This window comes from Myotis daubentonii, chromosome 3, assembly GCF_963259705.1.
Source record: "Myotis daubentonii chromosome 3, mMyoDau2.1, whole genome shotgun sequence".
NCBI classification, from domain to species: domain Eukaryota; kingdom Metazoa; phylum Chordata; class Mammalia; order Chiroptera; family Vespertilionidae; genus Myotis; species Myotis daubentonii.
The window spans coordinates 218,319,377-218,333,661 of record NC_081842.1 but is presented as its reverse complement, the minus strand read 5'-3'; the positions used below and the strand labels follow the sequence as shown (position 1 = coordinate 218,333,661).

General features: G+C 52.6%; 1 protein-coding gene across 1 annotated transcript; it reads left to right on the top strand.

The window, feature by feature from the left end:
• Nucleotides 1-9,412: 9,412 nt before the first annotated feature.
• Nucleotides 9,413-10,654, top strand: LOC132229808 (RNA exonuclease 1 homolog). Its single transcript, XM_059686258.1, has one exon. The coding sequence runs from the start codon at nt 9,413-9,415 to the stop codon at nt 10,652-10,654; it is 1,242 nt and encodes a 413-aa protein (XP_059542241.1).
• The last annotated feature ends 3,631 nt before the right edge of the window (nt 10,655-14,285 follow it).

Below are 14,285 nucleotides of genomic sequence, written 5' to 3'. Positions count from 1 at the left end.
ACCCCCACCCCCCACCCCCCACCCCCCACCCCCGCAGCGAGCCCGCGACTCGCGCTCCGGTGCAGCTCAGATTGGGGTGAACGAATTTGAGGCCTATTCCGCGAGGACAGCGAGTGGACCGCGCCCACCCTCCGCACGACGGTGCGCGTGTGAGACCCCCGAAGCGGGACCCTCACTCTGTCCCACAGATCGACGGCGACCCCAATCAACCGCAGGAGACGTCACTTGATGCAAAACGCAAGAGGCTTTATTCTTTATTCCAGCGCGCTGAGGCCCAACCCGTACTCACACAAGAGCAGAGGAGTTGTGCCCCCAGCAAGGAGTTTTTCAGCTAATTATATGCTAAAATCACACATCAGGGAGGGGTTGCATGCAGGAGGGTAAGAGGAGAACAAAGAAATTGTTTGTGTCTTGATAGGGATAAGGCACTCCTTCCTGGTGTTTTACAGCCTGTTCCTCTCAAGATTGATTGAAGCTGGGTTTACTCAACCCATCCTTTGTTGGGGCTATCTCCTGTAATAGCCTTGGGGAGGGCGTCATTCCCTCTGTTCCTATCTCTAGTGGGAGAAACCTGGGGAGTTGAGATAAAACAGGCAGCTAGGCCTGGCAGCTGGGCTTGTGCAGTTTGTAACATTCTTTTATTCTTTCATTCCCCCATTTGCTTTTTGGTAAGTTCTAATCATGGAACTTCTGTCTCTAGACATTCCTCTTCGAAACTCTCTCTCTGGCGGAGAGACTGGTATTGCTGCCTGAGCACTAGTACTTGAAAGGTGACCAGTCGGTTTAAGATACAGGGCCCAAAAGTAAGAATTAAAAGCAATATAATAAGAGGACCCATAAGGGTGGATATGAGGGTCCACTGAGTCCTAGACTTCTTTATTTTGCCTGGGCTGTCTTAAGCCAGGTGTGATGAAGCCACGTCGAGATCCCGTCGACCTGACCGCCGTGGGGGTGGTCCTTTCAGTCCTTGGGTGGCAAATTTCTTTACCCAAACAGTGTCACCAGGTTGGAAGGGATGAACCGGATACAGGCAGATCATCTTGGACGTGCTTCTGGTCTGCTTGCTGGGTAGACTGTAAAACCTGAAAGAACTTGAGTAAACTGGTGAGATGAGTAGTACAGGGTCTGGAAGAGTCACTAGAATCTGTAAAGGCCCCACTGGTTTTAGGGCAGCCTCCTGGGCTGCTTTGTCTGCAGCCTAGGTCCCTCCTGCTTCTGGGGAGTCAGTGCCAGTTGACCCATCGTCCTTGCTCTGCTCATGTCTGTCTAACTGCTTATTATATTACCTCAAGGATCCTGGCTCTGAATTCTTTCAGGGAAAATGGGCGTTGAATTCTCTTCTGTAGCTGCTTCGTGCTGAGGAGGGACAGAAGTTTCTCTCAGAGCCAAGAGATCCTTGCTATCTGTCAGAGGGACGATGAGGCCTGGGCACAGAAGGAGGTGGGCTTGTGACCTGGCAGAGACAAACTGTAACAAATGGTCTGGTGGGAGGGAAAGAAAACATTTCAGTTTTAATAACCTCTGTTGAAATAGGATTTTTCTCCTTAAAACTCCTCTATGGCTATCAAAAAGCCAAATCAAGACCAATTTATCTACTGTATTCAATTTGGCCTGATGTTTGCATAAATACAACAAGAATGGTAACTGACTACCTGTGCTGGAATCTCATGATTGAATCTTAATGTGCCCCATAGGGCCAGGAAGCCAAGCCATCCAGCTGCCATCAGGCCTGCCTGCTGTATCTGCTGTGTTAGGTGAATCCCTCACCTGTAGCAACTCCACCTGAGCCCACGCTCTAGGCTTTAAGGCCCATCTCAGTAGCCCTCCTACTCGTTGCGGCCCAGAGTGTGTGGGGGTTTCGCAGGGATGCAGAGGCATCCTTATTGCTCCCCTTCTACTCTTACCAACCGCCAGTGATGGTAGGGCATGGGCCTGACGCTCCAGCGCCAGCCATCTTCAGGGCTCCCAAGCAGGATACCAGGCTTTTCCTGTGGCACCTTTTTTTGGCTTCAAGTCTTCAGAGGTCAGACAGGTTTCTTTAAAACATGATACTCCAGTCAAAGTTTTCACTAAATAAAACCACTACTGGAAACTGGTCTTATTGAATTTATGCAAAGAAATGTATTGCCATGACTTATTAAGCATTGCCAAATTTCGGAGGAATTACATAAGGAGAAAAAGCCACTGACCTGCCTTAACATCTTCTGATTTTAGATTTCTTTTATCATTCTTCCTAAGTACTTTGGCATAACTATTTACCCTCTGTTTAGGGAGGCAGAATGTAAGTTATTTACTCTTTCTGACCTACTGGCCTGTATCATTTGATTAATTTTCTTTCAACATTTCTCTTCTCCTTCTTATCACATACACAACCTTTTTAAATTTTATACTTTCAAATTAGCCTTTAAACCTTCTTTCTATGTCTTTTAAAAATGCATAACCATGCCTCAGACCTTCTACTCAGTAATTCCTTATTCTTAGAAACCTCAATCCTTTAATGATTACCATAAAGTAAACAGCCAGTATTTCTTAGATTACTAAAACCAGGTGCTTCCATCCTTATGCAATTTCAAGTACACTGTATTCATCTAATTTAGTCTTGAAAGGGTTAAAGAGAACAAAACGGGGCAGAGAGAAACTTACTGAGCTTAGCAGCTTGCGGCCTTGAGTCCAGCAGATAAGTAAAAATCAACAAAACTTCTGGTCTGCTTTCCCTGCCGACGGCCCCCCTCTTTTCTGTATTAACCATTTCCTCAGCTGCTCTCCCTCCTAGATTTTTTCTCAGGTACCCGCCTGACCAAAGTTTTGGAGCCACACAAAGGAGAGGAGAGGGCAGGCCCCCTCCCTCCACACATGCACACTTTCACCAGACATTCATTCAGCAAAGGCATTTAGCTATCACAACACACAGTTTTTCTCAATCAGTAACATTTTTAAGCTTCAAGGTCCCAAGTTCTCAGCAGTTCTGGAAAACCACACCTGAGGCTGGCAAGCAGGTTTGACCCAGCCCTTGACTTTAAAATGACCATAATGCTTAAAGGAGTAGTTTGAGTCTGTCCCATAGCGTCCGTCCAGTGAGTCCACAAAATCAAACAAAAGAACACAGACACCAAACAAACAAAGACACCTAAGAACAGCCTTCCGACCCCACGGAAGAAAAACTGAAAACAAGCCAAATGGGGGCTTTTACACCCCCCCAGATGGGGGCTCAAGGCGTCCCTTGACTCCTCCTCTACCCTTGGGGCGTCCCCCAGGGCTGCAACCTCTGGTCCTCCAGGCACGTCTACCGACCACTGTTTGGCCACTCTCACGAGTTGCCGAACGGCTGCCAAACCGAAAGCGCGCACTCAAATCCAGACCGCTTGACAAACACAAGACAGAGACAAACAACTCGGGGTACCCCTTCTTACCTCCAAGGTCGGCTCCGCGGATGAGGGGTGGTCGTCTAATCCCGGACGAGCCCCCAAATGTGAGACCCCCGAAGCGGGACCCTCACTCTGTCCCACAGATCGACGGCGACCCCAATCAACCGCAGGAGACGTCACTTGATGCAAAACGCAAGAGGCTTTATTCTTTATTCCAGCGCGCTGGGGCCCAACCCGTACTCACACAAGAGCAGAGGAGTTGTGCCCCCAGCAAGGAGTTTTTCAGCTAATTATATGCTAAAATCACACATCAGGGAGGGGTTGCATGCAGGAGGGTAAGAGGAGCTTGATAGGGATAAGGCACTCCTTCCTGGTGTTTTACAGCCTGTTCCTCTCAAGGTTGATTGAAGCTGGGTTTACTCAACCCATCCTTTGTTGGGGCTATCTCCTGTAATAGCCTTGGGGAGGGCGTCATTCCCTCTGTTCCTATCTCTAGTGGGAGAAACCTGGGGAGTTGAGATAAAACAGGCAGCTAGGCCTGGCAGCTGGGCTTGTGCAGTTTGTAACATTCTTTTATTCTTTCACGCGCACCCGCGTGGGCGCTGGCTGTGCGGTCATTGCTACCCACCCCTGCGCGCGTGAGCCGTGTCCTCGCGCCCACTTGGACCGTATTCCCTTCTCCCCAACTCCCCACCGAGCGCCTCCCGTGAGGCCCGCCGGCACCCCAGCGCCCGCCAGATCGCGCGCACCCAGACCCCGCGCCTGCCCCTGGTTCTGATAACCGAGACCGCCGGAGTCCTCCTGGTGCCTCCGCGCCCAGCCCAGGGGCTGCTCCCTGCGGGCGCCCCCATCCCCCAACTTCCCAGAACAAGCGGGTAGGGGATGTGCAGGGGGGGGACACCTGTGAGTGGGGTGCTCCTCTCCAGGGATGTGAGGTGTCCCAAGGAGCGTGGCCAGGCGGGAGCCGTGGTTGGGGGCGGCCACACGGGGCACGGGGGAGGAAGCACGCACGCTCACTGGGGAAGAGAAGGCCAGAGCAGAGCCGGCCCCTGCCATGGTGGATGCCCGCAGGTAGACAGAGGCCGGGTGGGGCATTGAGGAGGCTGACGGGGAGGGCAGGGTGCCCGGCAGCCAGGTGGGCACGGGCAGGTGGTGTCTGGACAGGGTGGCTGCTCCAGCAAAGGCAACAGTTTGTTCCACGGGGCCTGTGCCCCTCACACACACACACACACACACACACACACACACACACACACGAGCACCGCCCGCCCTCCTGCTGTGCCAGCCACTCGGGCCCTGGGGATGCGGGTGACCGAGCCCGCAGGGGACTGGCTCCCGTGGAGGGAGATGGCAGGAAGCAGGGTCTGTCTGGGGCGGAAGGGGCTCCCCGAGGGTTTGTCCTGCCACGTGTGCTGGTCCCACGCAGGTGCCTGCGCTGGGGCAGCGCCCTGCAAAGGAGTGGAGACGGCGTGGGTGCTGCGGGTGTCGGCAATGGGGGACCCTGGGGGCATCATGGGCAGGAAAGCCCACCCTCACGCAATGCTGGCTTTGGTCAGAGGCACAGGCCCCAGAGTGAGGCGGATCTGCCAAGTCTGTGCCATGGGGGCATCAGGGGAGGCAGGACCAGGGACACCCACTGAGAGGCTGTGGCAGACATGGGAGCAGAGAGGGGCTGGGACGGGTGGCCCGTGGGTGGGAGCCGGGGCTCGGGAGCTCTGTGGGGGGCGGGGGGAGGAGGGCGGGGGGATGGGGAGCCTAGGGTGTGCCGAGCTGCCGTCCACTCCTCTGCCCCCCCAGGCCACCTGGGCCTCACCCGGAATGTGCCGGCGGAAGCTCAAACACCACTCTGACCACAGCTTCTCTCCACCCACCCACCCCCCCCCATCATGCCCCTGCCAGCCCCACCGCCTCCTTAGAGGGCGATCTCCCCAGGTGCCCCCTGCCCCAGCCCCTGCCCGGCCCGGACCCCACCTGCGGGGACGGCGCCTGGGGACCTGGGTGCTGGGTTCTGGTTCATTGATCCTCCGTGGGGCCCGGCCGCTGCTCAGCCAAGCAGCTCCGGAGCGGGGCCCTTGGCGCCCCCAGAATCCCAGGGGTTTGCTCCGCAGTTTTTTTCTAGAAGGACACGGAGGTCACGTGGTCGCTAGAAAACATTACATGAAGACCGTTTTTTTGACAACTTCAGAGTTGACGCGCTCAGAAAACCGCAGCCTTCTGGGTGCAGAAGCTAGTCCCACCTGCAGCCGAGTCCTCTGTGAGACAAGTCCCTTGAGAGACAGCGGTCGGGGGTTTGGGGGTAAGAGACGGGGTTTTGGGGTGAAGGACGGGGTCGGGGTGGGAGGCTGGCAGGAGTTGCAAGGAGGCTGGGACCCTGGGGCCACTCCTATCTGCCCCCCGGTGGGCCCTGGCCCAGGAGGGAGAGGCGGCTGTGCTGGGCACCTGGGGCGGGGTCGGAGGTAACAGGGGGCCCTGCTCGGGCAGGAGGCTGCACTGGTCTCTCCTCACATGGGCTTGGTCTCCCCTGGAGCCGGGCGCGGGGGAGCGGGGCGCCCTCTCGGGATGCCAGAGGCCGCAGCCACGTCTTCAAACCCGGCCCCTCAGGGCCTGAGGTCCGGCCGGTCCTGGGTAGCCCTGGCCCTGGGCCCCACTCACCCCACCCCCACCCCCGCCTGCGGGACAGAGGCCTGCCCACACTGGCTCCCGTGCCCATGTGGCCGGGTGCAGGCAGGAGGGGCGGGCTAAGGGGGGCATTGCCCGGGTTTCCTGCCTGAGGAGGGGGCCTCCTGGCCTTTTCAATCGGGGACCCAGGCCCAGCCCTGCCCGGGGCTAGAGCCACCGGTTCTAGGGCGGCTGAGGCAGCCGAGGCCTCTCAGCGCCAGGGCCCCGGCGGCGGCTCAGAGCGCCCTGATGCCATTGGGGGAGATGGCCGCTGCACCGGGGCCACCCCACCTGGCCACCCAACTAGCAGCTTCTGGGTGCTGGGACGTCCTGCAGGCCCCTCGAGGCAGGGCCACGGGGGTGGGAAGGGGCCCAGGAGGGCGCGGGTCTCCCCGCGATGGCTTCCCTCCCCCTCAGCTTCCAGGCCGCCTGGGCTACTGAGCTCAAAGTAAAACAAAGGACCCCCAGTGGCCGGTTTGGGGGTTCGGGGCCGGGGTGGAGATTTTTGGGGTCTTTTCTCTGATGAACTGAACCGAGCTGCCCTCCCTGAAAGCTGGGGTCCTAGGGGAGTGTGGGCAGCCGAGCCCCTGCCACTGAGGGCAGAGGCCGATCGGGCAGAGCAGGTGCGTGGCCATCCGCTTGGCTGGGTGTCTCCGTGGGGCCCTGGGCAGGGACAGGCAGAGGGGCCGGGAAGCAGGAAGCCATGGGGTCCTGCCCGCCCCCTGGGACACACAGCGGAAGGTGGTGGTGATGGAGCAGGCCTGACTCAGTCATGGGGGAGAGTGGCTTCCTCCAGGAGGCCTGCAAGAGGGGGTGGGGAGGGTGTGGTCTGCCCTCAGAACCCATGCATCAGGAGGAAGCACTGAGCTGTGACTGGGAACTGGGGCTCCGTGCTGGGCAGCCCTTCCTGAGCTCGGGGCCCTGTGTGCGGGCTGCGGGCTGAGCCCCAGAACAGCCCTGTCCCAGAGATGCTGGGAATTGCTTGGGGTGAAGCGGGGAGTGAAAGGCAGAAGCGCCAGGTGTCCCCATCTGGTCTGGGCTCTCACTTTCCCTCCTGGCTGTCCTGGCAGAGCAGGTGCAGGGGCAGGTGCAGGGCTGGGCCTGGGGGCCCGGGTGGCCCAGCTGCTCAGCCTGGCCTGGCGGGGTGATCCCAGGCCCTGGGGTCCTGCTTGTGGCACCCGGCTCTTGTTTCGTGTATATATATATGTTTTTTATAGAAATGAGTATTTTATTTTTTTAAATATATTTTATTGATTTTCTACAGAGAGGAAGGGAGAATGATAGAGAGTTAGAAACATCGATGAGAGAGAAACATCAATCAGCTGCCTCTTGCACACTCCCTACTGGGGATGTGCCCGCAAGCAAGCAAGGTACAAGCCCTTGACCGGAATCGAACCTGGGACTCTTCAGTCCGCAGGCTGACGCTCTATCCCCTGAGCCAAACCGGTTAGGGTTGTTTTGTATATTTTTATTGATGTCAGAGGGGAAGGGAGAGGGAGGGAGAGAGAGAGAGAGAGAAACATCAGTGATGAGAGGGAATCATGGACCGGCTGCCACCTGCACGCCCCACACTGGGGATCAAGCTCGCAACCCACGCAGTGCCCCGACCGGGAATCGAACCCTGACCTCCTGGTCCGTAGGTCGAAGCTCACCCACTGAGCCCCACCGGCCCAGCCCCAGGCTCTCGCTGTTTAAAATTAAAAGCGTGTTTTTCCTGTGCTGGAGGTCACATCATCTGACATGAACCCTTTTCGGGTGACCCCGTCAGTGACATGCAGCACCTTCACCGTGCTGTGTGGCCACCACCTCGGTCCAGTTCCAGAACATTCTCATCAGCCCACAGGAGACCCCACGCCCACGAGCAGTCACTCCCCATCTCTCTGTCCCCCAGCCCCTCCCGTGCCCGCGGCTGTGCCCGCCCTGGACACTCCGGTCGGCGGAGGCCAGGCCAGGCGGCCGTGGGTGTCCGGCTCCTCTCACTGAGCAGCACCGACCGTGCGGCGGGTGTGGGCGCTTTGTCCCCTTTCGTGGCCGAGCAATCGTCCGCAGTGTGGACCCGCCGCAACCTGGTGACCCACCCGTCGGCTGGTGCAGGCTTGGGCTGTTCCGGATTATTCTGAACAGTGGGGCCGGGATGGGAGGTGGGATGCGGGGTCCACGCGCTGTGTGACGTTCCCTAAGTTGTTTTCCGTCTCCAGGCGTACCAGCAGCGGTTCTCAACTTGTGGGTCGTGAACAATGAAAACACATCCTGCATGTCAGATATTTACATGACGATTCATAACAGTAACATATTTGTGGTTATGAAGTAACAACGAAAATAATTTTATGGTTGGGGGGGTCACCACAACATGAGGAACTGTATTAAAGGGTCACGGCATTGGGAAGGTTGAGAACCACTGGGCCTTAGAGGGTCCATTGGCAAGATGCAGGGGCTGGACCAGAGGGTCCGGGGCAGTCAGGTCTCCTGCAGGCAGACCCTGCCCACACCCGGAGGCTGTGCTGACTAATTCCTGTGCACCCCAAAAGGGCCGGCCTGGGGAATGGGCACTGCTGCCCAGCCTCCCAAGCCCCCACAATCCGGACCACCTGGTGGCCCGCTCCCTGCCCCCCGCTCAGCCCCCCTGGATCCAGGTCAGCTCAGTTCAGCACAGGGACGGACTGCCAGCAGGAGGTGTGCCAGTGCTGCCAGCTCGTTGTCAAAACCCTGTGGGTGGCCCTAACCTGTTTGGCTCAGTGGATAGAGCGTCGGCCTGAGGACTCAAGGGTCCCATGTTCGATTCCGGTCAAGGGCATGTACCTTGGTTGCGGGCACATGCCCGGTGGGGAGTGTGCAGGAGGCAGCTGATCGATGTTTCTAACTCTCTATCCGTCTCCCTTCCTCTTTGTAAGAAATCAATAAAATATATTTTTAAAAAACACAAAAAAAAACCCCTGTGGATGGATTAGACACCAGAGCCCAGGAGAGCAGGACCATGTTGCCACCCGGGAGAAGTGAAGCAGTGCAAGCTCCAGCCCTCCTGAGGGCCACGGCACCGAGCTGGGTGCCTCCCGGCCATCTGCAAGCTCAGGAGGCCGAGCTGGGTGCCTCCCGGCCATCTGCAAGCTCAGGAGGCCGAGCTGGGTGCCTCCCGGCCATCTGCCAGCTCAGGAGGCCGAGCTGGTTGCCTCCTGCCCTGCCCCAACCCTGCTGTACCAGCCTTCCTGCCATTGGCCCTGCCACCAACCTATTGGCCCTGGTGGCCTGCTCCCGGTGCCCCCCATATAACCTGGGCCCCCATATATCTCATCATTCAGCCAGAGTCCGTGAGGAGAGGCCTGGGCCCCCGCACCTGGCTATATACCACCTAGGAACTGTGTGACCTGCTGCAGGGAGCAGACAAGCCTCCCATGGAGTCAGCCAGCCTGCCCCAGGCTGCCCAGGATCTGGCCCCGAAGTCCCCTTCCATCCACCTCTCAGCTGCCAGAGACAAGGATGCCACAGAGAAGGAGCTGAAGGAGGAGAAGGCGGCCTACCACCAGAGCCCCAGTAAGAGGATGGACCGTGTCGTGTCTGCAAACACCTTCCACAAGACGCAGGGCCTGGAACCCGGCCCTGGAGCCAGTCTCCACAAGACCCAGGACAGAGGGGCTGTGTGCCAGGAGGTGGTGCTGGGGGGCAAGTTGGCCGCCCAGACGAGCTTCTCGCTGCAGCGCCCGGACAGCTTCCCTGAAGAGGATCCTTTGCAAGGGGCCGCTCTTTACCAGCGCCTCAAGGAGCACCTGCTAACCGAGGCCCAGCTCAAGGAGAATGGCTACCCCTTCGCGCACCCCAAGCGGCCCGGGGGCGCTGTCCTCTTCACCACCCAAGAGAAGCTGCCCCCAGATGCCTCCTGCAGGCTGTGCTGCCGCTGTGGCACCCAGTACCTCGTGGCCCCCTCGGGCCGCTGTGTGCACCAGGAAGAATGTCACTACCACTGGGGGCGGCTGCGCCCCACTCCAGCGGCTGGGGGCTGGGAGATTCAGTACACGTGCTGCTCGGCCCCCATCGGCTCCCCTGGCTGCCAGGTGGCCCAGCAGCACGTGCAGGACGGCCGCCAGCAGGACCTGCAGGGCTTCGTGCAGACCTTGGACAAAGAGCTGCCCGCAGGGGCTCACCCTGGCATCTACGCCCTGGACTGTGAGATGAGCTACACCACCGCTGGCCTGGAGCTGACCCGCGTCAGCGTGGTGGACAGCGCCCTGCGGCTGGTGTACGACACCTTCGTCAGGCCGGACCGCGACATCGTCGACTACAACACCAGGTTTTCCGGAGTCACCGCGGCTGACCTGGCCCGCACCAGCACCTCCATCCGGGACGTCCAGGCCGCCCTGCTGACGCTCTTCAATGCCCGCACCATCCTCCTCGGACACAGCCTGCAGAGCGACCTGCTGGCTTTGAAGCTCATTCACGGCACCGTGCTGGACACATCTGTGCTCTTCCCGCACCACCGGGGCCTCCCCTACAAGCGCTCCCTTCGCAACCTCGCGGCTCACTACCTCGGACACGTCATCCAGGACCGGACGGGTGGCCACAGCTCCATCGAGGACGCCAGCGCCTGCATGCGCCTGGTCATCTGGAAGATGGGACAAGACACCAAGACTCAGCACTGACCGCTGTTGTGTGTGTGTTCCCCCTCGTCCCGCGTGGCTCAGGGTTCAGGCTCTGGAAGAGGAGCGTCTCTGCCAGCCTTTATACAACTCCGGTTACACATAAAGCCCTCAGGCAGGCAGGTGACTGCGGTAGCAGACGGACTATCTGAAAGGTCAGTGAATATTAGAAGGATTTACTGAGACGATTTGGTCAGGAAATAGCTTGAGCCCCCATTGTCAGGACTAGACAATCGGTGCATAGCTCAGGCCCTGCCGTGGGTCCAAGGGTCACCAGCCTTCCGGGATCCTTGTCTGCACTTCTTGCTAGTGAAGACAATGGGCGGCCTCCCACATCTCCCCCGTTTCTTTTCCTTAATAATTCTTTTTCTTTTTTTAAGTTTATAATGGCCTCTATTATCCATAAATGAGTGAGATCATGTGGTATTGTTCCTTCACTGACTGACTTATTTCACTTAGCATAATGCTCCCCAGGTCCATCCATGCCGTTGCAAATGGTAAGAGTTCCTTCCTTTTTACAGCAGCATAGTATTCCATCGTGTAGATGTACCACAGTTTTCCAATCCATTCATCTACTGATGGGCACTTAGGCTGTTTCCAGATCTTAGCTATGGTGAATTGTGCTGCTGTGAACATAGGGGTGCATATATCCTTTCTGATTGGTGTTTCTGTTTTCTTGGGATATATTCCTAGAAGTGGGATCACAGGGTCAAATGGGAGTTCCATTTTTAGTTTTTTGAGTAAACGCCATACTGTCTTCCATAATGGCTGCACCAGTCTGCATTCCCACCAGCAGTGCACGAGTGTTCCTTTTTCGCCACATCCTCGCCAGCACTTGTCGTTTGTTGATTTGTTGATGATAGCCATTCTGACAGGTGTGAGATGGTACCTCATGGTTGTTTTGATTTGCATTTCTCAGCTGTTCCTCAATAATTCTTGAAAGGTGACTGCTGCCTGAAGGGTTCGAGTCTTTTTAAGACTCTTCATTCTGGATGTTCCTCTTTTTTCTTCTTCTTAAAAAAGTGCCTTTAACATTTCTTTGTAATACTTGTTTGGTGGTAATAAATGCCTTCAGCTTTAAAAAAAAAAAAAAAAAAGACTCTTCATTCCGCATCTGCAGACTAGAAATAAGCATGTGAGAACAAAAATGAGACAAGCAATAGTGGTTATGCTGAGAGGCAAATGAATCAGTCTGTAGTAGATTTATTTCTGGGTCAACAGTTCTTTGAGTCCCAATTTCAATGTCCAACAGTTCCGTATATGTCCATGCCAGCAATGATATGCTAGTTCTGGATGGTGGGCAAACGGTGGCGGTGCAGGTCCGACCTTATCTGGTTTGGTCCTGGGCAACCTGCAGCGACACACAGCCGCTGACTGCTAGCATGGCAAGGCGTCTTCACCATCTCCATCTCTGGACTGTCTCTCTTCTTGTCTTCATGTGTTGTCAGTTCCTCTCTCAGATTCATAGTTGCAGGAATCCACACGGCCTTGGAGAGATTTTCTGGAAATATACAAACATATTCTCGACCAAAGGTTAGTAAAGGAATATTTTTTATAAACTAGACTTGGGATCCTTCCCTATTTGCCCAAACGATTTTCCTTTGGCTTATTTTGACACCATGTGTTTTTTTTTTACCATGTGTGTTTTCACGGGTGTCTTGTCTTCAGCATTACAAGTGAAAAATTAATCTTTAAAGTAAAATTTTCTTGATGTAATTTACTCACAGGGGATTATTCCACTATCCCCCTTCCTTTTTAATTTAAATAATATTAAGAAATTTTTGGAAATTTTGCAATGCAGTCTTGATAACTTTTTAATTTTAATTTTATGCACAGAAATATGACTACTTTGGATTCATTGCATGTTAAGCAGTTTTTGAACTATGCGATAAACCATTAGTAAGAAATTAGTTAATGCTTCAGGAACAGTTTCCTGCCTAGTACAACAACGTTTTTATGAATATTCATTTATTTTAACTAGCCAATTTAAATCAATCTGAAATAAGGTTTATTTTTTCCTACTTGTCCTTGGTTATAGAAAGTAAATGACATTAACTAAATTTCTATTAGCCTTTGAATAACTTTACATAAGTTTTCTCAGGGAGGCAAAAACGCAAATTATTTACTTTTATTTATGAAGCCTAACATTGACTTTTAATTATGTATTTGAAGGAAACCTCTTTTTATTTCCTTCCAGGCAATTATTAGAACACATTTTGAGAGGTGTTCTTTTTTTTTTTTTTTTTTTAAGGCAATTTTCTTTCTTTTTTACACCAAGCAACTTATAGAGCTACTGCTTGAATAATGGGCCATGCAGCCAAATAGTTATATTTCAATGACTCTCATTACATTATGTCGACTACTAGTAAGGATCATATTTAATATTTTAATAATAATCTTTAATTTACCCTGTAAATATTAGCAAAAGAGATTTCAAAATTTTAAAGTTCTCCTTTTTATTAATATTAGAATTATATTTTTAAAGAGTATCCCCTTAGGCTTATTTGTATATACAGAGGGATCATGGGTAGTCCCAGTAACTTTCAGAGGGCTTTATTAGAATTTAATTGTTTATAAAAATATTGGCTTTTCATTTAGCTGAAATTATATGAAACCTTGATTATAATTTAAAAAGCTAATTTATAAAGTAATTAAAGTAGGTATCTTTAAAAAGCAAAGTAAGTAAATTTATACGTTTGATCCATGAGGCACAATGCTGCCCCACCTCCAGCCTATTTAAATGCAGGCGGCTAGGAGTTTTTTGTCTTTTAAATTTCCGCTGCTGAAAAATTTGGCTGTATCTAAGAAATACACCGTCACTCTATTTTGCCCTTCCTAGAGGCCAAAACCTTCATGGCATTTAAAATATATGTATATAAGTAAAATATAGTTATTTTTATTTAATTAAAGCTTTCCATACAATTTCAATTATATTAGATTGACTAAATTTAAAATATTTCCTTTAAGAAGAGAGAACAAATTCTTTTTGGATCACTACGGGCCCTTGGAGTTCTCCAAGAATCATCCTTCGGTTATAGCTTTGAAATTTAACATGGAAAGACCATCAAATACATATTTAAAGATTATATACTTTTTATAATTATTAAAAGATATTAATGAAATTTAAACTGGTTTTTGTATTAAAAATTTAGTTGGGATCACAGAATTAATCTTCCTTTTTTAAAATTAGACCAATAAGTAACATATTTTGAATTCCTAATTATTTCAGAGAAAACACAAAAATTATTTTCTCAAAATTTCTATACTTTAGGCATTTTGTTATTACAACTATATAATTTCTCCCAATTTAGTTTGAATTCTAAGAAGCTTCAACTTTCAGGTAGCAAGTAAAATACTTAGCATTTCTCAACTTAATAATATTTTTACATTTTTAAGGATATATTTCAAATGAAATACAAGACATATTCAATTAATAGATTAAATTCTACCCTCTAGGTTTTTTTGGGGTAAACAGGTTAATATTTCAGTATTTTTGTCATTTTAAAATACCTAGATATTTAATAATTTTTATTATTTAATTCAGCAATGTTCTAAAGTCTTAAGTTACCAAAGGCTTTGGAAACCTATGTTTCTGGTGAAAAGGTAGGGGGAGGGGGATTTTAAAACCGCCACT

Coding starts and splice junctions, on each gene's coding strand:
- LOC132229808 (XM_059686258.1), top strand. CDS start 9,413: ATGGAGTCAGCCAGCCTGCCCCAGGCTGCCCAGGATCTGGCCCCGAAG.